This window comes from Orbicella faveolata, unplaced genomic scaffold (genome assembly GCF_042242905.1).
Source record: "Orbicella faveolata isolate gen_17 unplaced genomic scaffold, um_ofav_v1 contig_24, whole genome shotgun sequence".
Taxonomy (NCBI): domain Eukaryota; kingdom Metazoa; phylum Cnidaria; class Anthozoa; order Scleractinia; family Merulinidae; genus Orbicella; species Orbicella faveolata.
In genome coordinates, this window is record NW_028301552.1 from 27,471,070 (window position 1) to 27,496,259 (window position 25,190).

Here is a 25,190-nt window from a genome sequence, read left to right on the forward strand (position 1 = left end):
CAATAACAATAACAATAACAATAACAATAACAATAACAATAACAATAACAATAACAATAACAGTAACACTAACAGTAACAGTAACAGTAACAGTAACAGTAACAGTAACAGTAACAGTAGCAATAGCAATAGCAATAGCAATAGCAATAGCAATAGCAATAACAACAACAACAACAACAATAGCAATAACAGTAACAGTAACAGTAACAGTAACAGTAACAGTAACAGTAACAATAACAATAACAATAACAATAACAATAATAATAATTATAATAATAATAATAATAATAATAATAATAATCAGCTTAATTTATTGAAGGTTGCACACAACAATAATAACTGAAAGACCAGTGGCCCTCATATAAATATTTGCAGAATAAAAAAGATGACAAGTAAAAATTAAAAATATAGAAACTGATCCTCAAATATGCGTTTCGTTTTCACATTCCTCCGGCATAGAGTGGAGGGGGTGTAGTTAACGTTTGTTAGTTTCTTAGAAATTTACGCCAGGATTCTTCCACACTTTCAAAATTCTTATGCACTGGCAAGGGACAATCCGTCTCGTAGCACTGGTCAATTGCCCCCGGTCTCCTTCGCCATGGACGAGGCGGAGAATTTATGTGTCATAACAGCGTGGATTCACGGAGAAACGGAAATTTGACACTTGTTATCACTTGCAGGGCATTTTAGCGAAGATTTAAGTTTCAACCGGACGTTCAGCGTAGTCATAGGAAACTGAAGAGAAACCTGAACGCAGCGATGATAGCGAAACGTTCCGTCCCTGGGCATTGACAAGAGCTTTTGTTTTTTATCATCATATTTATAAGCCAAGCAAAACCAAAATTGAATTATTCGTCAAAGCTATGATAACAAAAACAGCGTCACACTTTCCTATTTTTAAACAGTGAACGTAGTAGACTTCCTGCATAGCAATGCATTCTGTATAATTTGCTACTTTAGAAACTGTGACAAAATAACAAAATTTGAATTACGTTTATTGTGTAAATCGACCCTAAACAGTGGGGCCGTGGTGGCGGGGGTGTTTAACGACGAATGTGTCCCCGATGACCGGCGAAAATGTCCAACTGTAACTTTACGTAAATATTAAATTCCACGCCCTGTCCAGGGGATCGAGGGTGGGGGGGGGGGGGAGGGGGGGGATATTGAGCAGTGCATTATTCCAATATGCGGCAAGCAAGTTGTAATTCATTGTATATAAGGATGACTTGATTGCCCGACAAGAAATAGTATGACGGCCTCTGAATGCTGTTTATGTGCCCCCACACTTTAAAACCACTGCTGTATTATTCCACTCCAGTGCCAAAGAAAAGCTCACAAGAGGATTGGCATTTATTAGAAAGTCTCGTGAGGTATTTCTCATTCACCGAGGAAACATACTAGAGCCAATGAGGAAAACTCGATCAGGCAAATTGCATGCATGATTATCGTAACGCCATCGTTTTCAAAAAGCTCCGTTTTCGAAATGTTTTCCGTCCACACGAAAACGAAAAGGTGTTTTCAAATTCCTCAAATTCCGTTTTCCTGACGGATTAGTGTGGACCGCAGGTCTAACCGTAGAAATAAAGCTGTGTTTTCAAACTTCTCTGGCGTATTGTGAACGCTGCCTTAGATCGCTTTTGCCACAGTTAAGAACTTGTTAACAGCCGCGCCTACATCAATTGCTACACAATATAATAACCAAATTATAGTTTTTATTTTATTTGTTATTACAACTTTCCGTCATAGATGGTCAAAGATCTTTCCAAATCTGCAAATTTGAGGATGTGTTATATATTCAAACGACTATAAATTACAACAACATAGTAAGGAAGAATTTCTGAAGATCAAAGCAACTGCGATCAAAATTGGCGAGTTTACATTTCATTTTTCCAGCAAGAAGCATTTTAAAATTCACTAAGAACGATGTATCATGTGCTTGTCCAGCCTCCTGTCCAAGGTGCTTTGTCAGCAGTGACTTCGCATAGCTTAACTTTAGCAAAATAGCAAACATTTAAGATCTCTTTCAGTTTTTGTCGTTTTTTCATGACGGCTCATGATCTCTGTCCACCACAACTGATATTTGGGGGCGGAAAGCCCTTCTAGTGCCTATTTAGCAAACCTAAGTGCTTTTAATACTTGAAGTTCCTAAAAATCGGAATTCATTTCAACCTAAATTACTAAACGAAACAAAATTAAAAGAGAGGAAAATAACCACAGCGTCGGGACGCAGTCATTTCCAGTTTGTCTTCTGGGCTTGAAAGTTACTTGAGGTATTGCTTTTGGGGTTGCTGCCAGAAGACGGCGGCGGTGGAAATGGCATCCTGCCTCGCCTCACTTTTTCACGTTGAAAAAAAGGTTTGCCGTCTGAGGAAAGAGAAAAAGAAAAGAAAACCTTAATCAGAGCAGATTTAATCTGATAAGGAATGAAGCTGTTTGTATCGCTTGGTATAATTACAAGGGACATCAAACGACAGTCGTTAAGTGCCATGAGAACATTTACATGTAAAATATTATCACTATAATCCTTGTAGCCCTCTTCAGTTTCCCTCTTATTTGTCACTGCTCTCTGAAGTAAACATTGTGTTTACTCTTCTGTATTGATAGCTTTGTTTCACTGAATAATCACTGGATGGTCCTTTATACAATCGTTCACTGTTTACAAGCCACTTTCATTCGTTCCGGAGTTAAATATAGCACATTTGATATATTCAATTGAGGCATTAGTAAGACTTTCCAAAGAAACGAAAGTCGAGTGCACGGCCGAGAAAGGAAGTATATATTAACGACCAATATCAGAGGGTAATTCAGAGTATTCTTTTGAACAAACTAGTATGGGAATAACATATAATGCCATACATCTTTCTTTTTTTCTTAGAAAAGTCAATTTTTAGAGCAGGTTCCACCAAGACTACTTTTGTTCGCCAATTTCCGTCATTTCACTGAACAAAGTTTGATACAATCACCAACGGGCGAAGAGTTAGTTGATTTGTAACAAAAAGTTGCTGAACCAGACCTTGGACCGAAAGCAACATTGAATCATGGCATAACACCGCGTACAACATGAGTTTTCCGATTAAATAACACGAGGAAAAATAATGAATTTATATCTGCGTTCCGCGCGCGCGATCCTCTGACTCGTTACATAACAAACAATGACATTTCACTGTAAACCTCTCGTGATCTGTTTTATAGTAATCCGAAAATACAAAAGTATACTGATTTGCAGCGAAAGCCTATATAACGATAAAACGTTTTTTATGACCTTAATTAAGTTTGCTTAACTCTCTAGACCTGTTTCAAGGTTCTTTGTCAACAGTTATCACACACAGTGGATTTGTCCGCTGCTTCAGCCAGCCGTTAAATTCTAACAGAATAAAACAAGATTCCTTTCACGTTTCGTCTCAGCGTTCTACGATGACTCAAGTAACAGTGATTTGTCAAGTAAAAAAAGTTTAACACAATCGCTGTTGTATCCAGAGTTGCTATGCCATGGACGCTTTGAACCGATCACTGCTTTTTTATTGATATTTCTGAGAATTTTCAAGACTTTCAATGATCAAGACTCATAATTAAATATCGATTCTTACCTTCGAATTCCTTGTCCTCTAATTTGTCAGTTTTCGTTGATGTATCTGTATTCTTACTCTTTTCTTCACCTTCCATAATCAATCTCTCGGGCTCTGAGTAATTTGTGACACCGTTAATTCAACAGCTCTTGATGCTATCGCAGCACTCGCCGCTTTGTTTCCGCTCAGTTGAGGTAGCTGCGGTTATATATGTGCCGTGCAGAACTGCGACTTTCCCAGAAACTAATCTCTTGAACAATTGATTAATTCATTGAGTATGAAAAACAGGATGTGCTGTTCAGTCAAGGATTCTGTGAAACGAAGTAAGTCAACATACAATGGTATTATATAATTAACGTTTGTTGGTTTCTTAGAAATGTATACTTCCGGTGGGGGGGGGGGGGGAGGGGGCACTGCCATATGTGGGCTATATAGGTATGTGCCGCTGTGAAGGGTATGGTTTTCAAGCAGTTTACTCTAGGATAGGGTATATAAATCAGAGCGGTTGGGTCTAGAATAGGGTATCATTTTCCACAAAACTGACTGGTTGGTTGAAGATTTTATCTAGAGTAAGGAAACCAGGGATTGCCACTAAAAAATATAAGGCAAGTTTAAATTTACGCAAATCAGCCTCAACAGTGTCGATAAATGGGAGGATTTTGGGAGTTAACTCTAGTATAGATTAGCAAAATTCAGCTGAACTAGCTCTGGTATAGGCTAAGGGTTCCAGGATCCCAGCGGCACATCCCCACCCAGAAATTCCCAAAGTACCCCCCCCCCGGGGGGTATACCCCACGAGCTTCCGCACTTTTCGGAATTCTTCTGGGCAGCGTTTTTAGTGTGAAGCCGTTATTTTTACAAACAGCACGTCATGTCCGCAAGTTTTTTGCCCTTGAATTCGTCTCGGTACATAGGGATAGCTAGATTCCCTGACGAGAAAGGAAGTGACAGGCTTCTGAATCCTGTTCTCGTGCTCACACGCTTTCAAATTCGCAGTGTCGTATCATACTCGATTATCGGTAATTGATCATTGGTAAGTGATTTCCACGCCAGTAACAAAGAACAATAAGCCGGAAACTTGGCTTCTTTTTTAGTTATCGGTGTGTTTGGACTCGTTATAAAAAACGATTAGCGAGACATGACAGAAGTCAAAAAAAAAAAAAAAAAAAAACAAAAAAAAAAAAACACTAGTTTTATCGTTTGTTGTTAAACCTGTTTTAGGTATTTTAATGTAAGTAATTATGTAGCTTTTTTCCTCTACGGTTATTTTGTATGTTATTCTGTATGTGAACAAATAAAAATTTAAAAAAAAAAAAAGAGAGACATGACAGAAGCCACGGATATTCTGTAAAAGACAGTCTGTTAAAGTTCAATAGGAGATTAAGTATTTACTTTTTACATTTCGATATGCCTGAGTTTTAGTTTTCTAAGTGCGGGACTCTTTGTCAGGAGTGATCACATGCAATTGATTTATCAGTCGCATCCTTTAGCGTGTTAAGTTCATCTCTAACGGCCTAATAACAAATGACATTCACTTTACGCTTCTTGTTTTTAAGGTAATATAATGGCCTAGGGTGCTGCTACGTGCGCCCTGAAACAACTTCCTACTCGCCTATCTATCACCATCCAGGGCGCGCAATACACATTCCTGCTTATCAAGAGATTACAAGTGTAGTGGCAGTTACAATTGCTGTCAGACTAACGTCAGGAAACTTTATCGAAGACGTGTATAACCAGAGCAGCATAGCAGTGATTAAATTACGACGCAATCACTGTCTTTTCTTCGAGTGTTTCCATATTTGCCTTTATCCCTGTCAGATGGTTGTGTGGGGTGAAATTTCATCCTTTCTCGACTCACTCCTGGCAAAAGGAAAAGAAACATTCTGAAAAAACCGCAAGTGTCATTAAAAGTGGAAAAAAACTCCTTGGTCAGGAGAAGGTCAGTCCAAAAAGCTTACTTTTTTGTCTTCGCCTATAGCAAACAAAACATTCAGCTTTTCCGTCCACTCACCGAAGTTTCAGCCTCTGAAGTGCCCGTTATCCAGAAGAAATTCGTCTCGAAAGAAGCGACTTCAAAGGCCGCTATTTTGAAACTGTTTTGGCAGTCAGTCCGTGTTTAAGTGACGTCATTCCCTCCGACTCGAAATTGGCGGGAAGGAAAAAAACCTGCAACTGACCTTGCATCCTTCACAAGGTCAGCAAAATGTATTTTTTCCAAACGAAAATCTTCAATGCTATCGTTTCGGAGTTTGGAGCATGTTTGGCTCAAAATAATATGGCTCAAGAACAGCCATAACCCAGAGTGGTAGTTAAAAGGCTTGTCGGAAGCTATTTGAAAAAAATCTCTTGGACGGAATGACGTCACGAAACGCGGCCTGGCTGCTGAGTACTGTTCAAAATGGCGGCAACGATGTCGAATTTTTGACTTTTTGAAGACGAATTTCATAAGGAAAACCTGCACTTCAGACGCTGAAACTTCGGTTAGTGACTAAACGTAGTGCAAGGGTTTTATTAGCGTTGACAAAAAAAAAAAAAAAAAAAAAAAAAAAAAATTATACGCTTTTTGGAGTGACCTTCTCCTTTAAGATGTAATTCATTTAAGAAATAGAAAACATGTACTGTGTGTCTATCGAGTTATTGAAACACGAGTGGAAATTTGGGAGAACGAGAAATGCTGTGGGAACACGAGTCGACAGGCGAGTGTTTCCACAGCACCCTTGGACCTTGAAGGGTAGCAGATAGCAGGCCCCGGTTACTTTTTAGCTTTCGACGCTGGTGTACTCAGTCGTAAATCGTTTACTAAATATTTTATTTTGTTCGGCAAACTAGTAACAGAAAACAAAAGACAAATACTAGAAATGGTGAACGCTCTTCGCGTGGAAAGGGTGACACTATTGGTCTAATTCGCTTTTTTCGTGTGCCGCAGTAAGGTATAACTTGAAAGTGAATTTTTATTCTTTGGTTTGCGATTTCTATTTTGGATGAGAAAGAGCCTCACTCTATTATCCCTTACCAGGGATTTATTCCGACGCTTATGAGCTCAAAAAATAAAATATTGGTAACATTTAATTGATGATTACTGACTAGATATCGTGTTTTTTTTTTCAAGCAAAATTTTTACTTACCTATCGTAATTATGAATCCATCACTTCCTGAAAAAATACGACAAATGTAAAGTTTTGTTCTACAGCAAAAAAAAAATGTCACTACAACTGATCATTACATTCTTTAAAATGTTTCCGGGGGAGGTAGGGATCGTGAGCAGCATTTTCCCAAGCCAGCCAGTAGTGCAAATCCAGTGTCAATCAAACCGTTCCCAAGAAAGCTGCTTGGGTGCTACTGCGCACACTCAGTTGCCCCGTACCGCCGTCATTCGACCAAGTCCTCTTTGATTCAGAGCCATTTTGTGGGGACCATATCTGCTTTTTTTCAGTAAGCGCGGCTTTAGTAAGATTGTCGTAAGGCGGACGAGTGAAATATTGATACTAGTTATTCGTTGCAGTACTGAGTTACAGTGAAATGGATACTGGCAGGATCACCAAAAAAACAAAACAACAGCAACGTCAAAACATAACTTCGATACACATTTTGGCATTATTCTGAAATAACTTCAGTAACTAAGCAGTGTTGCACTGTAGGTCCATTTGTAGCCTGCAAGCAGGCTCACGCTGTGGAGCACAAGCCCGCACGAAATTGAGCCGCGAGACGAGAAAGTGAGCCTGCCCTGATCTCAGCAAATTTTTCATTTCCACCCCGAGAACCGCAGAAAAAATAAGGCAATTAATTTTTCCTGGAAGTATGAACTTTGGCAGCTCAGATTTCTCGGAAAAATTGTAATCTTTTCCATAACAGCATGCAAAGCGATATCCGTTGTTGATAAAGTTTTGCCGTAGAAAAACCGTCAAAGTTAATGTTTAGCAAGGACACACACTTGATTCCAAGTGATTTTGCTTTGTCAGTTTGGTCTTTGATGATGCTAGTAAACGGGCAAACGCCTTTGTGTTGTTTCGTTGCCTGCTCGGCAATCACATACGTTTGTAACATTTATAACTCTTCCCTTATGCAGTCGGCAACACAGCAAGTATGTCTTGATTTATTAACATACTTTCAACTGCTATTTTCTTCTCCCTGTTTAGTCTGAAATTTAACCAGAAATAGACTGGAACTTTGTTAAAACATCAGTAATACGCACACCCAACTCTTCCTCTGACTCTAAATGTGGACGACTTATTGTTTATTGTGAGAGTATCGGTAAATTAACGACTCCATGGGAATCTAATCGCTCCTCATCAAACATAATAGACTGACAGATTTCTCGCCTTTCCCACTTTTTGACCAATGGTATTTCACTTCACTCAGGTGACGCAAAAAAATTACAGAGATCAAGGCAGGCTCACTTTCTTGGCGCCTCTTCACCAGTAGGCCTAGACAGATTCTGCTCGGCAACTTTTGGGCAACTTTTACGATTTTGAGCAGCTTTTTCGATTCTAAACAACTTTTCGGAGAGTGAGCAACTTAACAGCATCTTTTCTGAAAGCTAACATATTTTTGGCATATTTTCACTATTTCGAAATCAAATTCATAAGTAATTGATATTTTATGACGTTTTCTTTGGAAATTCAAGAGAATTTCACTAGAAAATCTCTTGCGTTTTTGTCGGTATCCTGTGTTGATAGATTCCAAATATGGATATGCCGGATGTGACTCCATTTCCAGAATGGGTATCCTGTGTTAATATTCCAAATATGGTACAACTAGCTCGAGATGGAGGACTGCAAGGCGTTTTCTTCTGACAATGAAGAATCCGATGAAGAACAGCATCAAAGAGATCCAATCCAGGCTACGATTGAAAATGGTGCACAGCTTTCGAAGCCTGAAAGGGCTTCCATCGCCCGAAAGCGGGGTTGCCAGAGAAAGCACTAGGATGAGTTCAGAGCCGAGTTATTGCTTGGTCTTCAAGAAACTGTAACTGAAGTGAAACTACTCGTTTTGTTGTCGTACAGAAACAGAGCCGGCTTGCTGCTCTTCGATTTCAGCAAGCACCCAAAAAAATTTTTGGAGCAACTTTTGAGCAACTTTTTAACATTTTTTTGAGCAGAATCTGTCTAGGCCTATTCACTGGACTCCTTCCCGCTGGATCGCTTTGCTCTTCGCCGCTCGTGCGTGTGACTCATTTGTGAGACTACTCGCAGGCTAGTCCATTTGCTGTTATTCAACTTATTAGTCTAGATTACTGTCAGCCGCTTTTTCGGGAAAGGAGCCAGCGCTCACTTGGACCCGATTGTGCGGCGGAAATCGAGCATTTTAAAATGCGTTTTTGCGATTTATTCGAAAACAAACAAAAGAATTTGCTTTATGTCAGTTTCGTTTCGGTGCCATAGACAATATTTCAGGTTGTTCAACATGGAATGTACAATGTCTTACCATTGTTAACCTTACCTTTTTCAATGTCTAAGTCGTCAGTGATGTCTGAATTAGCCTCGTCTTCTCTGTCTTCTCTCTTTGTTGTATGTTCCATTGCAATCCCTTTGGACAGCAATTTTACTCAACAGTTTTCGATTTCAACCTGTGCTGTTTTTGCTTCCTCTCATTTCTTTGCAGAGCTCATAAACAAACAAACAATGAAACAACCATAAAAGGATGCAAGCTTGACCGGACCGGTCGAGTGGACATAAGAAAGTTCTTTATATTATACGGTAACATGATGACCACGAGACGTCTGTTGATTGATGATAAGCTTCTAAGAAAGGTCAAGTGTGTCGCATCACATACAGTGAAACCTGTATTAAGCGGACACCCATGGGACCCTCACTTGGGCCACTTGTGTCCGCTTGATACAGGGTTAATAGTGGTTCCTTAGAGGAAGTGAAGTGCTGCCCCGTGTGGAAAGATAGTGGGGGTGAGACGTGAAGATATCACATAGTGTTGGAGATCGTTGGAAAAATATAGTGAATTAATGTCGTAGAAAAAAGCAAGTTTGAAATTGAATTCTATTGTATTTTTTATTTAAGCCTTGTTTTCTTTCTTAAGGTATGAGTTTCTACAGCTTCGCCCTCGCTTATTTTTTCAAAGGATTAGTATCTAGCAGACCCAAATGGAGAAGGGTAATATTTAAATCGAACGATATATTTTTACTGGTACATTTGATTTTTTTTTTTACTCTTTGTAGATTTGTACTACTTACAATAAATTCTGATAAAAAAAAATTGACAATACTATAATTCTTCTTCTTCTGATAAACAGCTATCGAAACGTGATAGATATTTTAGTTGAAACAATCATGTAACATGAATAGTAACAAACTGTATATTGACAGAAAATAACATTGTAGACGTCTACTACTTGCAATTAATGCTGACGAAATAATTATTATTCTTTTTAAACTGCTATCAAAACGTGATAGACATTTGGTTTTTTCAAAAACGGTAAGTTACTCAGTAGCTTGTCATGTCAGGTGTAAATTTAAGTATTATCATTCCGTTTGTTTGCCTCGGTAGGTAATTTGCTTGTTTCATTCGCCTCGTTGGGCAAATTAGAATTCAGTTTGTTCGCTTCGCAGGGCAATTCACTTGTTTTATTCGTCTAGTTTGGCAAATTAGAATTCAGTTTGTTCACCTCGCTGGGCAATTCACTTGTATTCGCCTCGTTGGGCAAATTATAATTCAGTCTACATACCTCGCTGGGCAATACTCATGGAACAACAGCGCGCGGTGAGACTCATGAAAGAATATCGTCTTCCCCTCAGTTCATCAGTAAAGCATTCGCTACCCTCAGGAATATTTCCCCAAATACTTAAATTTAAACCTGACATGACCACCTACTGAGTAACTTACCGTTTTAGTAAAAAGCTTCCTTTTGCATCAAGAGATGACAAATGTACAACTGAAGGCACTCAACGAACGCGACGAATGTACAAGGTACGAACGACCAAATTTTCGCAGACGTTCTACGCAGTGGGGCCTGGGAACTGCTAACAAACAGATAACCCAGGCTGCCCTATGCTCATAGCACAATGTCCAGTCAGTCAATGCATCAATCTGGAATAATCTACTTAGCTTTAAAACGACATCACTGAACAATGTTAAAGGAGTCCGAGCTAAGCTTTCAGAAGTAAAAAGCCCTTGAAGTGTCCGCTTATTACAGGTTTTGTGCAACAAAATGGCTTAATATTGGTGTCCACGTCCGACTAACCAAGGTGTCCGCTGAATGCAGGTTTATTTTACAGTAAATGTAGGAAGAGAATTTTGGGACACAAGCTGGTGTCCACTTAATAGAGGGTGTCCGCGTAATATGGGGTCCGCTTAATACGGATTTCACTGTAACTCTGAATAATCAGCCGAATCATCTGCTAACTATCTCCACTCTAACTGTTTGTAAGCTCATCACTTATTGACCTAAACGTCTTTAGTGATTCTCATTTTGTATGTGAATAACATAATAGTATTATTTGGGAAGGATTCTTCTTGTTTTTCTTCACAGAAATACAAGCGAAAAACGACGAAAAGTTTTCATGGACTTTTTTATTTTACTTAACTTTCCAGTGCAAAGTTCTTTGTCAGTAGCCGGATCACACATGCTGCTGAATTTTTCAGCTAATCTTCAATTTAACCTATTGAACAAAAAACAGATTCTTTCACGTTTCGTCTTGTTCTATAATGAGCATAATGACTTATGACCCTACCTGAGCTGTGTCACACAATCAGTTTTCCACTTGTCTTTTTCCTTCTCAAAGCGTGTCATATACACCATATACACTATACTACTTATCAGAATTTTGTCACGAGTTCTTATTAAGAGAAGGTTTACTCTACGAAATTTGATAACAGTTGAGATTTCTTTTAGACTTATAGTACTGGTATATTACTGAAGTTCTTGTGGAACGTTTTGAGCGAAGAAGAAAAGGCACAAAATGACCAAAGCAACCCAGTTATGATTCAAGACAGTATAACACATTCACTATTTCTACCTCCGTCAAACTTGAAGTCTGAGAGTCAGACTAGAATTCAAATTGATAAGCCCTATACAGAACTAAGTTAATTTTGTTGAAAGTTCACTGGGTCTCGGTGAAACCATAACTTGTAAAACATAACCTGTAAAATGTGGACACGCCCATAACACGGACAACAGGCACTAAATAACACAGTGGTAGATAGCAACATTTATATAAACTCTACTTCTTTATTCATGAAATCACATAGCAAACATTTCCTGTTTGTTTACATATTTTACCTTATATTAAATATAGTCAAGTTAATAGTTTCTCCACTAAATTATGCAGTGTCTTTTTCTTTTTCTCTGTTTTTTTTAATTGACCTAATCTATTTACATGTAGGTTATTCTTCATGAAAAAAGTCAAACTATTTGCGTTTGGCCAATTTCTGAAAAACACCACTTATGATCAGAACTCATTTGAAATGACGTTATACTAAGAGACGATGAAGATGACAGCAAGGGTAAGAGAGATAATCCCCCAGTTTGAGGGGTTAACTAATCGCATCAACTCGTAAGTCTTCTTTTAGATCACGCCCGGTTTTGGAAATCTCAAGGGAGTCTAGGAAATAGCCAATCCAGTGACGCAGATTTTTCTCGCGTGACATGCCGTGGCAGCTCCACCCAAACTTACCTCCACCACGTTAATACCCATGCAACGCGGGTGACAACATTATCCACGTAAAAAGTGAGTACCATGTCTAAAGATAACTTGAGAGGGATTACCTTGATCTTAAAGTTTGCATGGAGGATTAAATCTTTCACCCTTCATCTTCTCTCACTGATACCTATAACCTCTGTAGTAAGGACACCTCTCTAAGGACACTCTGGTCTGGCTCGTCCGTGTCAATATTCGAGAGGATCGACTTCAGATGTTGTTGTCTAGGATTGAACTTTAAACCCTACTTTTAAGCTGCATTATATTTAACGAGAGGGTGTTTTGTTGCGCATCCGCTGTGTCAGTTCTTATCGTGTTCGTACAAACTCTTGCATGTAAGGACGGATGAAACACGCCGTAATAAAGCAACACCGATACAAGACCAAGCAGAAACGCGCCCCACTCAGTTATTAGCATGATCATCTTGAACACCTTATCAAAATCACTGAGGAAATACCACAACAGAACCATGATGGAGTCCTCAATGAAAGTCACCAGGTAATATGGAATTCCCCAATTTCGTGTACGCTCGCCCTCCAAAGGGAAAAAACAAAACACGTTGATGCAAATAAAGGCACATCTAAGCAATATATCTCTTAATGATCCTTCTTCGAAGTAATTATCTGGCTGTCCGCGCAACAGAAAGTATGAAAACAACAAATGGATACCAACGGCTACAAAAACAAAGTGCTGGAAATTAGAAGCAAACAGAACTAAAGCCAGTATCCTGGAAACAAGCATAAATAAGCGCCAAGAGAAATGGAAGACAGAAGCCAAGCTAAAAAGCTCCAACAGCTGGCTTTGTTCATTTCCGAGGCGAAGGAATCTACAAAAACTTAATAAACTGAAAGCGAACAGAGCCAAAGACTTAATGATGTTTATTGCCACAAACAAGTCGGCGAATGACGTCCAATCCATGGTACCTTTCTGAAGAAGAAGGTACAGCTGAAGAGCGACCTAGAACAAAAGAAGACAAAATAACAACATATTAGAACGCTTAGTTAGGAACCGTAGTAACTTAAAGCAAAGTAATTCCCCTTCACTTCTAGTCTGTTCATAAACTTGACTTTCTATATTCCCTTAAGACCGTCGCAGACTATGAAAAACCGAAATATTTATGGACAGGCAACCTCAGTCCTCGACGATACCGGTGATCACAACAGACACGTACCTGGGGCGCCTCTTCAGTAAACGCTTCCACGACACCCAGTGTACTCAAGTCTTGCAGCTGAGAGATATACAGGCGATACAACTGCGTATTATCTGGATCAGTGGTTTGGATTCCTCGTATCAAACGCACGGTCCTAAATATCTGGAAGCACCTACAAGATTAATTGTGCCAAGTAAATGCCCCATCAATAGACACTGCGCTTCACCAAACAAGGGCGGAATCCAGGGGCTATACCACAACTTCGTTATGCGTTAATAAACCATTATGTCACTCTTTTAATAACTCTAGTGCAATTATATGGTAATTCTTTTTTAAAGAAAACTAAACCATTATATTAAGGTTATAATCAATGAATATATATTTTTTGGATTTTGACTTTTCAGGTTCATGAAAGTGGTCCTTTAATTTAGTTATTTAAAAATCAAAAATTATTTTTGTACCGTACCTTATAAGACGACCACAAAAAATAAAATGGAACGCATAGAACCAGGGTTTAACTTCTAAGTCGTTTCTCCCGAGCCACTCTGTTTTTCCTTCATCTTTTTGATCGTCAAGGAAAAATATGGCTGACAGGACATCAGTTATAATCAATGAGAACACAATCACAGTCAGTGTGTAGGCAGCCCATTTGTAATCTCCTCTGCTGTAATGTGTTACTGCGATCTCACAATCCATACCAACATCGGCAACAAATAACAGAGCAGTAACAAATGGGAAGAGCAGAGAAAATCGACTGCACTTTGCTCTCTCATTCCAGAAGTTAGCATCGTCATCTTCTTCTGTAATGTCTGGTCGATCATTAGCGATGTTTTTGTAGAGACGCCGACATGGCCAACAGCAACTGGTGATTACCTTGCAAAGGTTACACTTTTCATCTTCACGTTTACTTTCACTCTCTGCGACAGCCATTGTGTTATCTGTGTATACAAATATGAGGCAGGGATACTTAGGAACAGTAAGCCGGCAAACCTCCACAAATCTCTGTTTAATCTATATTTGTTGTGTGAAAATAAAGTAACTCCCTCCATAGTATTGTGGTCGGCGTTAGATGAGTTGTGTGACAGAAAGACTAATATAGATAAACTAGTAGATGATAACATTGATTTCCTCTGGAACCTGCAGCATTAAAAGGACCGGCAAGTTTCAAACGGGAATCGAATTTGTTTACTTGCTCATTTAAACGAAACGAAGTGAATTATCTCAAACTGGAAACATTGCGTGAGTTCAACTTCGCAGGCAAGCTGGCCGTTGTCAGCGATTATCGGCGATGAAAATACTTTATATGAACATCATCTGCGGACGCAACGTACTCAGCTCCAGTAAGACGATTCGATCCATTTTACAGGTGGAATGGTTGAAAATTGCACCAATTCGATTTGCATTTCGTGCCGATCATACGATGTGACGTTCTAATTAGTATAAATCTACTAGCGTTCTATCACGAATGCCGTCCTCTGATTGGCTACGCTACTCACGTTCTATTCTGTGATACATAGCGAGTAGCGTAGCAGCGCGCGCAGGGGTCCGCTTGTTTGTGTTTCCGAAGTGTCTTTGAAGAGGATTTAGATGAAAGTTTTGAACGACTAGTAGATTTATACCAAATCAATTAGATTATTCGCTCTCGATTTCTATGCGTGATAGTGACAACTATCACGCGATAGAAATCTCGAGCTCATAATCTAATTGCAATGGTATATACCTTACTGCTGTCTGCGCCGCGCCATTTGACAAATTGTTAAATTAAATTTCGAAACTTTACAAGCCTATAGTAAAAGAATTAAAACAAATTTCAATTCAGTGGTTACATACCTTGTATTTATACGACCTTCAATCAGGCCTCGTGACGATTTTATTTCCAGCTGCGGGGCGCAGATTTATATTTATCGTTTATCGGATTGAAGTGCGAAAGAGTCACGAGACATGTCCTCCAATAAGACCGGAAGTGGTTTGTTCTGGTCTTACTGTGAATTTGCGGAAGTCAACGCCTTGTCCTTCTTTTCAGTTTCGCATCAAAATAGGAAGTCATATTTAAGGTATGACATCATTTCTGTTTGATATTAATCTGCACGAAAAGGTCCGTAGTCCTGTAACAGCAAAATTAATCTTCGCCAGATCAATCTTACTTACAGGTAAAAGTGGTTGTTGTATTAGTCCCGGGAGGGGAGGGGGCGGGGTACTCCTTATGTTCGGTCCTAAAGGGTAGGGTTTTTCAGCAGTTTGGGTCATAAATAGGGTATCGATTTTGTCCATTTTGTTCGTAAATAGGGTATGGTTTTTGCACTCTAGTCTTGATATGGGTATGTTTTTAAGGAGAAGCTACCTTTTCATCATTATTGATCAACAAAAGCCCTTCACAATTATGTTAATGGCAATTTAACATTGGTGTGCACTTGATTTAAGGGTCTGGTCATAAATAGGGTATCGAATTTTTTTGTCAGGTCATAAAGGGTAGAGAAAAATGCCTTCGGTCATAAATAGGGTAAGAGTTTTGGTAAGAGGGCTGCACACCCCAACCAAATTTTCTGGGAGTCCCCCCACCCCCGGCGTATTGGTACACACCTTGATATGCCCCTCAAGCGTACCAAAGAGGTAAGATTACCGTATATACTAGATTAAGCCCTGTCCCCAGTTAAACGCTTCCCTTGATTAAGCGCCACCTGTGAGAACACAAATAGTAAAGGACGCCACCCTTGAACAAGCGCTACACTTAAGCTAAACTGGTTTCGGAAATTTATTTTGCTGGATCACCCATGACATTTTTCTACTCGAAGTGGCTGTGTTTTGTTGTTAACATTTGCTGGTTATCATTTATAAATGCCACCCTCAAATAAGCACTGTAACTGGAACGCTAAGAATTTTAAGAGCGCCGAAGCGCTCAATCGAATAAATACGGTAGGTCTTCACCTGTCGTATTTAAAGGTTGTATTTAATTCTTTAAATGTACTGTTTTAGGTTTGATATCAAGGATGTTCTTTTTGGGATTTTAGATACAGATAATAAAGGCATTCTCGTCAACTACATCATTCTTGAAATTAAATATTTCATTTACCGCTGTAAGTTAAATAAGGGCTCTTTATGTTTGAGACTGTTAGTCGATAAATTTAAAAAACGTTTCAAACCAAATGTTTTGGCGCGAAAAAAAAAACAAAACAACAACAACAACAAAAAAAACATCCATTTCCGCGATAAAAAATGGAAACCTTTGCTCCCACGAATACAGCAGTAGCTGTTATCCAAACCTCGTTTTTCTAAGGTTCCCTTAATTACTCTTTATTTTAAGTTTAAGTTGAATAAGTTATGTAATCCTTGTAGTGTTGTGCAGTGTAGTTTTTTTTTCTTTGTAGTTTGTAATTACGGTAATTATTGTAAATTTTGTAATGTTTATACGTATCGATTTATGTGTTCTTGTACTAAACCTGTGAAAGAAAATAAATAAATAAATAAATAAAATAAACACAAAAAAAGGTTTTCACCTAACCAACTTCAGCCTTAACAGATCAGTGGGTTATAGTTATTGCAGCAGGATATCAGGACAGTAGACAAGGCCTCTGACTGGCTAATTGCAAATATCTTCTCTCATGTACTTGGTCAGTATCATTGGTCTCCCAATCTTTAATTCTTGGTGCAGATTCTATGTGGGAGGGGAGGGGGGAAGAGGGGGGGAGAGGAGTGGTGGCCTCATGGTTAGAGCGCTCAACTCCGGATAGAGCAGCCTGTGTTCTAGCCCTGGCTGGGAACATTGTGTTGTGTTCTTGGGCAAGACACTTTACACTCACAGTGCCTCCTTCCCAGGTGTACAGATTGGTACCGGATAATTAATGCTGGGGATAACCCTGCGATGGACTAGCATCCCATCAAGGGGGGAGTAGAAATACTCCTAGTCGCTTCATGCTACAGAGACTGGGATAAACTCTGGCCTGATGGGCCACTTGGCTCATAAGCAGACTTAACCATATATGCTAAAATTATTCTTAGGTAACAATTTCTGAAACTCTTATTTCACCGAAAACTCCTGACACACCAGGACACTGGATTAGTTGCAGCTCTGAAGATACTTCATGTGTAGTCATTATTTTTCAATCCCATTCTTTCAAATTTAACCTGGTTGCATTTGAAAGGAACTGTCTGTAAAGTTCATGGACTAACCCACCACAGTCTTGTTTAAATAAGCATTACTTTTTTTATTAAGGGTCACATGACACAGTCTAACCAATCAGAGCATTGTAAGTTCATTTTTCTTTTATATCCTAACATCATAAATCTTAAGATTTTCGGTTCCAATACTGATCTAAAATTGCATTGTTCACACTTATTGTTTGATTTACTGCATGATACTACAAATAAATGACTTCATAAATATATTATATTTTAATAAATACTTTTAAAAAATGTTTTTGAAATATAATTGCTTGTCACCAGGCACCCATATATCTTCATTTGTTCTCCATGCATGCCTGCCTGTTTTGTCCTCAGATGCGACAACAGTAACTTGATCTCATCAGTGACTGTTCCAGTTCCAGAAATGAATCAGTTTAGACGGCAAAATGCCTTTTTTTGTGTTGACTCTGAATTACTTTGCAACTTTGAATTGTTGTCTTCAGATAGCTCTGAAATGGAAAATGCAATCCAGTTACAAGGTGTTCTAGACCTTTTGAAGAGGGAGGCTTAATACAGAAGCAGGAACTTATTTCAAAAAATCACAAATAATTTGTCTCTTTAAGTAAGGTGGATCAAGGAGTTAAATTTCTGCCAAGAGCTTATCACAAAAGCAGGTTTATGGAGCTTTACAAAACTTTTACTGCATAAAAATGAGAAAATGAAATCAAAAATGAAATTTTCACAGTTTACTGCAGAGAGTAACATAATTTTTCTGATTTTACTCAGACTATAGCATATATTCCGGCCCTATCCCCCACTCGGGGGCTATGAACTAAGCATAGCATAAATAAAAAATGAATTGGGAAGCTGAGTAAGAGTGTCATTTATGAAAACTGTCCAGTCACTCCTGTATCCATTATACCCTGAGACTTTTCACAGTTATTTGTTCAGAGTAATGGTTGATATTGTTAAATCAGTTTTCCATTACCTTGGTGATTTGCCTTTTTGGTACTTGTTTGAGGTTTATGATGCAAATGTTCACATGAACTGCTATTGTGATTGTTTAAACATGACTTTGCCGGTGCTGATGAGCAGTCCAAGCTACTATGAAATTTCATGCGACATCGTGGTGCCTTATTAGTCACTCCATCATCAGTGTCATGGTTGCCACCAGATTCATCATTAACTTCAAAGTTTTTTATATCCTTATCTGTGAAGTCCGAGCCATTACTGTCTTTTGATGGTGCTTGATGTATAGGCCATGACGTTGTTTCCACAATGATCTCATCATCTGAATCGTCAGATTCTGAAGGGGAGAAAAAAAAATGAATTAGGCACTGTTGCAGTAAATCTGCACATTTTCACTTTGTTTGGGCAACCTGTGAAAGCAGATAATAGATTTTATCTGTAAAATGATGCTTAGTGGAGTGGAACAGTGGGTAAAAATTGAAAATTATTTGCATTTGTTTTAAAAAGTCTCTTTGTACATGAGAAGATGGACTGATAATTTTTGTTGGTCTTTTGTTTTATGTTTATATAGCCACGTGTTACCTACACTCCACTCACATCTGCTCACTCATTCCCAGGTCTCTAACAATGTTTGATAAGTTCATCAAACGAGCGTAGCAGTCTTTTCCGTTTCCTTTCAGGCAAGCGGGAGTCCCGCGAGGGCACTAGGACAGAGGTAACAAAAAATAAGTGGCAAGGGGGAGGGGCACCCCCCACCCCCTTCCCCCCATTCCTAACTTCTTGCTCTCGCCCCATGCGTTCGCGCGACTTCCCCTTGGCTCTCGCTTTCTCCCGCTAAGAGGAAACGGAAAAGACTGCTATGCAGGCTATCTGAACTACGAACTAAACGGCTCTTGCTTACCAACCTGCACGTAAAGTTTTATAAGCCCTTTAAGAAATCGCTTTTCTCCCTGTCGATTGTAACACCTCCACCAGACTTAAGCCGGGATCAGTCTTCAGTTGTGTTTAAAAGTTTCCAAGTATCAAGTCACAGGCCAAACCTTACTCTATAAGCTTATTTTTCGCTGCTGGCAATATAGCAAAGAAGAGGAAAGCTTTATAGCTTGTCTAGGCTAAATTTCCATTGTGTTCTCGAGTCAGGTGTTCCTTTTGGGAAGAGCGAGAGGGCGTTTGATATACGATCTAAACTAGCAAGACCTCTGCAAGCAAATGAATTTAATCGCAAAGGACGAATGGATATTAATTAAACCAACAGACATCAGTAAATATTGTTCTTGTAAGTGAATCGCATTTTTTTTTAGTACTCTGTTGTATTCATGGCTATACTATTGACTGTTGTAATTCCATAGAAATATTTATATAATGAACTAAGCAACACCTTCGTGGATTGTCTTACCTTTTGATGCAGTTTCGATTCTACCGGATTTGTCGCTGTATTCCATCGCTGTTTCTGACGTTATTAGTTTACTCTTCTTATCTCTTTCCTTCTCTTGGCCTTCCGTGGACTCCGTGCTGCTTACAGAAGTTGAAATCTACAAGTGCTCCGAAATGCGAAACACATGTTATAATATACTGGCGTGACCGTCACGCTTATCGGCTTCCTGTAAAAACCGGATGTGTTCCACCTGATGACGTCACTTGTTCCCTCCTTATGACTTATCGCAACATTTTTAGACAACTTTTCAGTTAGTACTTCCTGTTACTGTTTTCAACTTCTACTTTCTCTTTTTAGACTGTGATGGTTTAGTTTGTCTTACCTTAAAGGAGCTCAGTCACGGTTTGCGCATATTGAAAAGTTTAGCCTCATTTTTTCAAATTCGTCGTTTGTAATCCGTGTCAATCTTCTCCATCCTTAGCCCTCCTTTTTCTTTTATGGTTTATCATTATCTCTTTGGTGTTTTTCTATCTTATTAAACTGCTATTTTCAGGTTTACTATCATTTAAAGGTAATTTTGTATGTGGACAAGATAACTCAAAATACCGTGACTGAGCTCCTTTAATAATTTAAGAGATCCGTACAAGTGAAATCATTCAAAAGATGTGCTGCATTGCAATCATACCATTAAAAAGGGTTACAACATCGCATGAAATCTCTTCAGTTTTTGGTTTATCAAACTTCGAAGGAACAGTTTGATTCACTTAAACATTAAACCCCGGCTGAGTGACATCTTTAATACCTTTAAACATGGTAAAGCATGCCTCATTTCTGAAATAAATCCCATCACGGACTCGTGATCGGCTAGAAAGTAAGAACTATGAAGCTGTCAGATTGATTGACAGTAGAGACAGGGTTTCAACATAGTCTTGGTCCATAGTCCATGCATTTTATTGGTGACTTTTTTTGTCACACACGCAACAATCTGAGGAGTTTGTACAGGCTGTACATGCACGAACCATAAACATTTCTGTATTGACAAATCTTTTTTTTTTCAAAAAAAGAAAATAAGGAAAGTTGAGTGCCGGGCGGATCCTATAAATTTTGGTGAGCCCGATTTGGCGAATACTGCAAAATATTTTTGCTAGTTTGCGGGCAAGTCGATCTTTTGTTATTTCAACTGCTCTTCAGTGATGGCGTTCGGTGCACCACAACAATCAGGATGAATGGGACAGAGCCTTCACCGCGTGACTTTCAATGCCCGTGCCGATACTTCTTCTGCGTCCCTTGTTGCAGTCGGTTGTCGGAGTGGATTACAGATACACGTCCAGATATACCTCCTAAAGACCCTGAAACAAGGATTTGGTACGAACGAGGGAAATGTTCTCGCTTCGACCTCTTGTTTCCATTTTTAACCGCTTTAGTGTTGTTACTGGATTCTGCGATGGATTTAAGGGTGGCGGTGGTTCACTATCAACGTGGGTATTACACCTGGAGTGTATTGACACTCGGATTTGCGTTTGTTTCTCTTGTTTCGATCGAAATATTGTCTGCAAACTGGTACCTTGAGGACCAAAGGAGTTATAAGCGGGAAATCTTGAAGAAGAATGGGCTGGAGATCAAATACTGGCATTATATTTGCCATTTCTTTCTTTGTGGAAGTCTTTTAAGGTAAGGTCTTATCATGGATGAGTGTTTACAGTGTATGGCCAACACTCAATCGTGTTTTACGAGAAGTTATATTCTGAAAACAGTGCCTTAAGGTGTTTTTGTAAACGAAACTCTGCATGGGATAATGTTCCATCGTCACATGACAGACAGAACAGCTTACGTAGCTTGTTGCATGCATAGCCTTTTAACGTCCGTCACGCAACATGGGGAAAGATTGCGTAATGAGTTAAATCAACTCTATGTGCCTCCCTCCACCCTCCAAAATGCCTCTATGTCGAGCCTAAAACATGTCGAAATAATAATAATTATAATAAAAATATTAGCGTTGTTGGGTTGGAGTCAAAAATCATAATGCTACCATACTATGGGGCATAGCTAGTGGAGCCTAGCCAGAGTTTGGCAAAGGTGAAGGCCCACATAACTGGTCCTTATTTGAGACGAGATTTAGGGGAGTTCTCTGGGAAAGGTTTATAAATATACACTTTTAAAATTATCCTGCAACATTTGGGTATTATTTAGCTCGAGATCTAGCCAATTACAATATACAATTATAGTTGAATGACTTGCCGTGAATAACTGAGTGTCGTGAGAGACGTCTGACAAAATATGGGTTTCTTTTTCCTTTTCTGTTCTAGATACTGTCAGATTTTCAGAACCGTACGTCTGATACGAAGAATCAAACAACCGTCGCCAGATGATAAAGACCGCTATCGCTTGTACATAGCTCAACTTCAAGACTCCAGTACTCTTGGTGTCTTAGAGGCATTTATGGAGGAAGCTCCACAAGTAAGTGGTTCCCACTAATATCACAAAAAAAATCCTGTCAGTGGTTAACCCGTGCCTCTGGCCAGAGTTAAATATTAGCAATAGTCTTCTGGCTACGCCTCGTTAACTATTCACCCATTGACGAGAACGATGGACGAGTGAAATGTTTAAAGGTCGTGACAAATTCGACAACTCATTTTGTTTCAAAATTCTTGGTATAGTGTGATAGCCAGCTCTATAAGCTTTAATTTGATGTGGGGGTTTAGGTATCTACGGTTTAAACCGGACGCTCTACGAAATGCGCCTGCAGGAAATCATAGTAGTTGTATTCATCATCTTGGACATGATGTTTGTTTTCATGAAAACAGCTACCATGATTCCTGCTGGCGCGTTTCATAGAGGGAATTGACCATTCGGTTGTTATAAGGTGGGAATAATGGTAAGCAATTTCAATCTACTTTTATCATTAGCTATGCTCAAAATACTTAAAATGTCTGTACGACATATGCTTATTGAGCTAACCATAAGTTATTTCCTTTCCAACAGGTCGCCTTACAACTCTATATTCTATTACAGCGCGGTACTTTGGACTTGACCTCGTTTGAAGATCTGATTGTAGCTCTCAGCATTCCAAAGTCACTGGCTCTTTTTGCCTTTAACCTGCTCATTTACGCAAGGTACATCCGGGTGGCTGATACAGAAAGTCACCAGCTAAACTGGTGCAGTGTTGGTTCCCTGTTGTATTTCATATGGCGACTGTTCATGCTCACATCAAGGATACTGGCGCTGGCTGTGTTTGCTTCACATTTCACTCGTTTTGTTTTCGTAATTGTTGGAATTCACTTAGCTGCCTCCTATGTCTTGCTGTGGAGACAGAAATGCGAGTATTTTGAAGGCGAGCCAATCAAGCAGAAAGTCTTCAGATTCGCCATTGCATATGTCCATATATTCTGCTTTTTCCCACTGGAGGGCAAAAACACTCGTAAATGGGGATATCCTTTTTACATTCTGACCCTCATTGAAAATAGTGTTATGGTTCTGCTTTGGAACTTTCTTACCAGTTACGGTCTGAAGTTTAGGACAGCAATGCTAACAACAGAATGGGCAACATTTGCAATCGGGATAATCTCCTTGGCTCTGTTTTACCGCCGTTTTCATCCATCTCTAAACACAGATGAGACGAGACCAGATGACGTAGATTTAGGCCGTCATACAAGAGTGAAATCTCTTTACAAGAGAGCACGCTGGGAACTAAATAGCAATAGAAACGGTACGGCAGCTACCAGCGTGACAACAATAGCCGTGACTACGATTAGCTCTTGCAATGCAACTAACGTATAATTATGACAAAATGTTACCGCTGCAATGCCCAGTTTCCTCTAAAAGACGGGCCTGCGAGGAATCATGGCAGCTGTATTTAACCTTTTCGTCTTGAACTTGTTTTGCTGAATTCAGTTACCATGAATCCCTTATGCGTGTCTCATAAAGGGAACTGGGCAATGATTGTGGTGATGTCCAATTATAACAAACGTTCAGAAATTTAAAATTAACGTGTTGAGCCAATCAACCCCATGACGCCAGGTTCAAGCAACGGAAAACGCGCGTGGCCATCATCGGTTGGGTTTTCATCTTGAGTGGTACAACAAGACGAAATGTCAACAAAACCAAAAGCAAACGCGAATCCGCAAACAAAAGACAACAAAAGTCAAAGCAAAAACAAAAACGAAAACGTAAATCTAAACGTGAACGTAAAGAGAAAAATGAATTGAAGGCAAAAGTAGCGAATGCAAAAAAAAGAACTGAAAGCAAAAAACAAAATCAAAAAACCAGATAGAATCAAATAAACAAATAATTACTTTCTAACATAAATCCAGCTGAAAGTATTTGCCCTGAAGACTGTCAAACGAGTGCAGTTTACGGCTTCACAAAGGTGTGCTGTAGAGCTGTAGAAATATTTCTGGACATACTTGTTGATGTTGATGTCATAAAACTAAGAAAATAGCTTCATGCTCATTCACTGTTTATATTCCATGCCAGGAATATTAAAGATGCTTTACATAGGTGCGTCTAAATCACAATATATGTTTTTTTTTTTGTTAAACAGACGAAAAAGCCTTCAAGATGGTTTAATTCTGTTATGAAGCTCTCAGTGGTGACGTTAGCACCAAATGAATCTGTAGAGAAATCACGAGTCGTTGAGTTTTATCTACACATTCGTCGTGCTCTTGCCATTTTCGAGCGTGCTTTACAATAGGACAGAGCACGGTTAAGACTTTCGTTTGTTACCGTACAATATCATTTAAGGTTTTTGAGCTTAAACACGGCAAGTTAGCAATTTTTTTTGTCAACCAAGATAATGTAAACCCGACATTTCGAAAGGTACACTCCAAGCTCGTGACTAACTGTTCTTTGATTTACTGAGGAGAACCCGTGAATGTCTGTTTAGAGTGTTAACTATTCTTAGCGGAAGCCAATAAAGTTCAATAGAGAAATCAATTTTAATTTCACGCTTGTCTGTTTTGAGTTGTGAAGCATTCCAAGGTAAATTACAATAGATGGTTTTCATTGTCACGCAACGAAAAAATAAATCGAAAACTATTCAGTGCATAAAGTCAAGAAATTTTAATATTATAGGAGACAGGTAAAGAAGACACTTCTCCAAGTTTTGGGTCTCTGCGTTTTCCCAAACGTAAGATATTTGTCGAAATGTTTTGCGCAAAATTTACAGAGCCCAGTATGGAGCCGCCACCACCATGGCGGCGAAAAATAGTGCAAACATCTGGAACTTCCTTTGGCTATCAAGACGACTAATTATCTGAACTGAACCCACAAACATTTACACAGGCACTTTTCCTAACACTTTAACTCCTAAAAAGGCTAAAAATCACTAGATAAGTGTATATTTTCCCACAAACGGGATCGGAGTGG

The 25,190-nt window shown here is 39.1% G+C and overlaps 3 protein-coding genes and 2 long non-coding RNA genes across 7 annotated transcripts; 1 reads left to right on the plus strand and 4 right to left on the minus strand.

Annotated features, from left to right (window-relative positions):
* Positions 1 to 1,692: 1,692 nt before the first annotated feature.
* On the minus strand, positions 1,693 to 3,913 carry LOC110056876 (uncharacterized). The gene is made up of 2 exons (XR_002297487.2): positions 3,588 to 3,913; positions 1,693 to 2,364 (listed from the first exon to the last, which is right to left on the minus strand). It is a non-coding gene; the product is annotated as an uncharacterized LOC110056876 (long non-coding RNA).
* Positions 3,914 to 4,757: 844 nt separating this feature from the next.
* LOC110056875 (uncharacterized) lies at positions 4,758 to 9,257 on the minus strand. Of its 2 annotated transcripts, XR_002297486.2 has the most exons (3): positions 9,006 to 9,247; positions 6,692 to 6,718; positions 4,758 to 5,426 (listed from the first exon to the last, which is right to left on the minus strand). It is a non-coding gene; the product is annotated as an uncharacterized LOC110056875 (long non-coding RNA). The 2 variants fall into 2 exon arrangements; XR_016207850.1 differs by lacking the exon at positions 6,692 to 6,718 and having other exon boundaries at positions 9,006 to 9,257.
* Positions 9,258 to 11,724: 2,467 nt separating this feature from the next.
* On the minus strand, positions 11,725 to 15,307 carry LOC110056894 (XK-related protein 6-like). 2 transcript variants are annotated; one of them, XM_089292154.1, is made up of 4 exons: positions 15,194 to 15,307; positions 13,830 to 14,301; positions 13,385 to 13,535; positions 11,725 to 13,170 (listed from the first exon to the last, which is right to left on the minus strand). In XM_089292154.1, exons 2-4 carry the CDS (start codon positions 14,291 to 14,293, stop codon positions 12,451 to 12,453), a joined length of 1,335 nt encoding a protein of 444 aa, XP_089148280.1. In that variant the 5' UTR covers positions 14,294 to 14,301; positions 15,194 to 15,307; the 3' UTR covers positions 11,725 to 12,450. The 2 variants fall into 2 exon arrangements, with proteins under 2 accessions (XP_089148280.1, XP_089148281.1); XM_089292155.1 differs by lacking the exon at positions 15,194 to 15,307 and having other exon boundaries at positions 13,830 to 15,089.
* Positions 15,308 to 17,539: 2,232 nt separating this feature from the next.
* LOC110056877 (uncharacterized) lies at positions 17,540 to 20,044 on the minus strand. Its single transcript, XM_020763425.2, has 3 exons — positions 19,848 to 20,044; positions 18,471 to 18,788; positions 17,540 to 17,991 (listed from the first exon to the last, which is right to left on the minus strand). Exons 1-3 carry the CDS (start codon positions 19,891 to 19,893, stop codon positions 17,912 to 17,914), a joined length of 444 nt encoding a protein of 147 aa, XP_020619084.2. The 5' UTR covers positions 19,894 to 20,044; the 3' UTR covers positions 17,540 to 17,911.
* A 735-nt stretch (positions 20,045 to 20,779) lies between these two features.
* LOC110056898 (XK-related protein 6-like) lies at positions 20,780 to 24,764 on the plus strand. Its single transcript, XM_020763453.2, has 3 exons — positions 20,780 to 21,497; positions 22,133 to 22,283; positions 22,809 to 24,764. Exons 1-3 carry the CDS (start codon positions 21,049 to 21,051, stop codon positions 23,601 to 23,603), a joined length of 1,395 nt encoding a protein of 464 aa, XP_020619112.2. The 5' UTR covers positions 20,780 to 21,048; the 3' UTR covers positions 23,604 to 24,764.
* Positions 24,765 to 25,190: the final 426 nt, after the last annotated feature.

Bases quoted from the DNA above. Each gene is read 5' to 3' on its own strand.
- LOC110056894 (XM_089292154.1), bottom strand. From the start codon at position 14,293: ATGGCTGTCGCAGAGAGTGAAAGTAAACGTGAAGATGAAAAGTGTAAC. The intron at 13,536-13,829 runs GTACGGTACAAA...TTAATCTTGTAG, and splicing joins TTTTGTGGTCGTCTTATAAG to GTGCTTCCAGATATTTAGGA. The intron at 13,171-13,384 runs GTACGTGTCTGT...CTTTTGTTCTAG, and splicing joins TTACTGAAGAGGCGCCCCAG to GTCGCTCTTCAGCTGTACCT.
- LOC110056877 (XM_020763425.2), bottom strand. From the start codon at position 19,893: ATGGAATACAGCGACAAATCCGGTAGAATCGAAACTGCATCAAAAG. The intron at 18,789-19,847 runs GTAAGACAATCC...TCTCCCCTTCAG, and splicing joins AATCGAAACTGCATCAAAAG to AATCTGACGATTCAGATGAT. The intron at 17,992-18,470 runs GTAATGGAAAAC...TTTCCATTTCAG, and splicing joins CAAAAAGGCAAATCACCAAG to AGCTATCTGAAGACAACAAT.
- LOC110056898 (XM_020763453.2), top strand. From the start codon at position 21,049: ATGAATGGGACAGAGCCTTCACCGCGTGACTTTCAATGCCCGTGCCGA. The intron at 21,498-22,132 runs GTAAGGTCTTAT...TTTCTGTTCTAG, and splicing joins CTTTGTGGAAGTCTTTTAAG to ATACTGTCAGATTTTCAGAA. The intron at 22,284-22,808 runs GTAAGTGGTTCC...CCTTTCCAACAG, and splicing joins TTATGGAGGAAGCTCCACAA to GTCGCCTTACAACTCTATAT.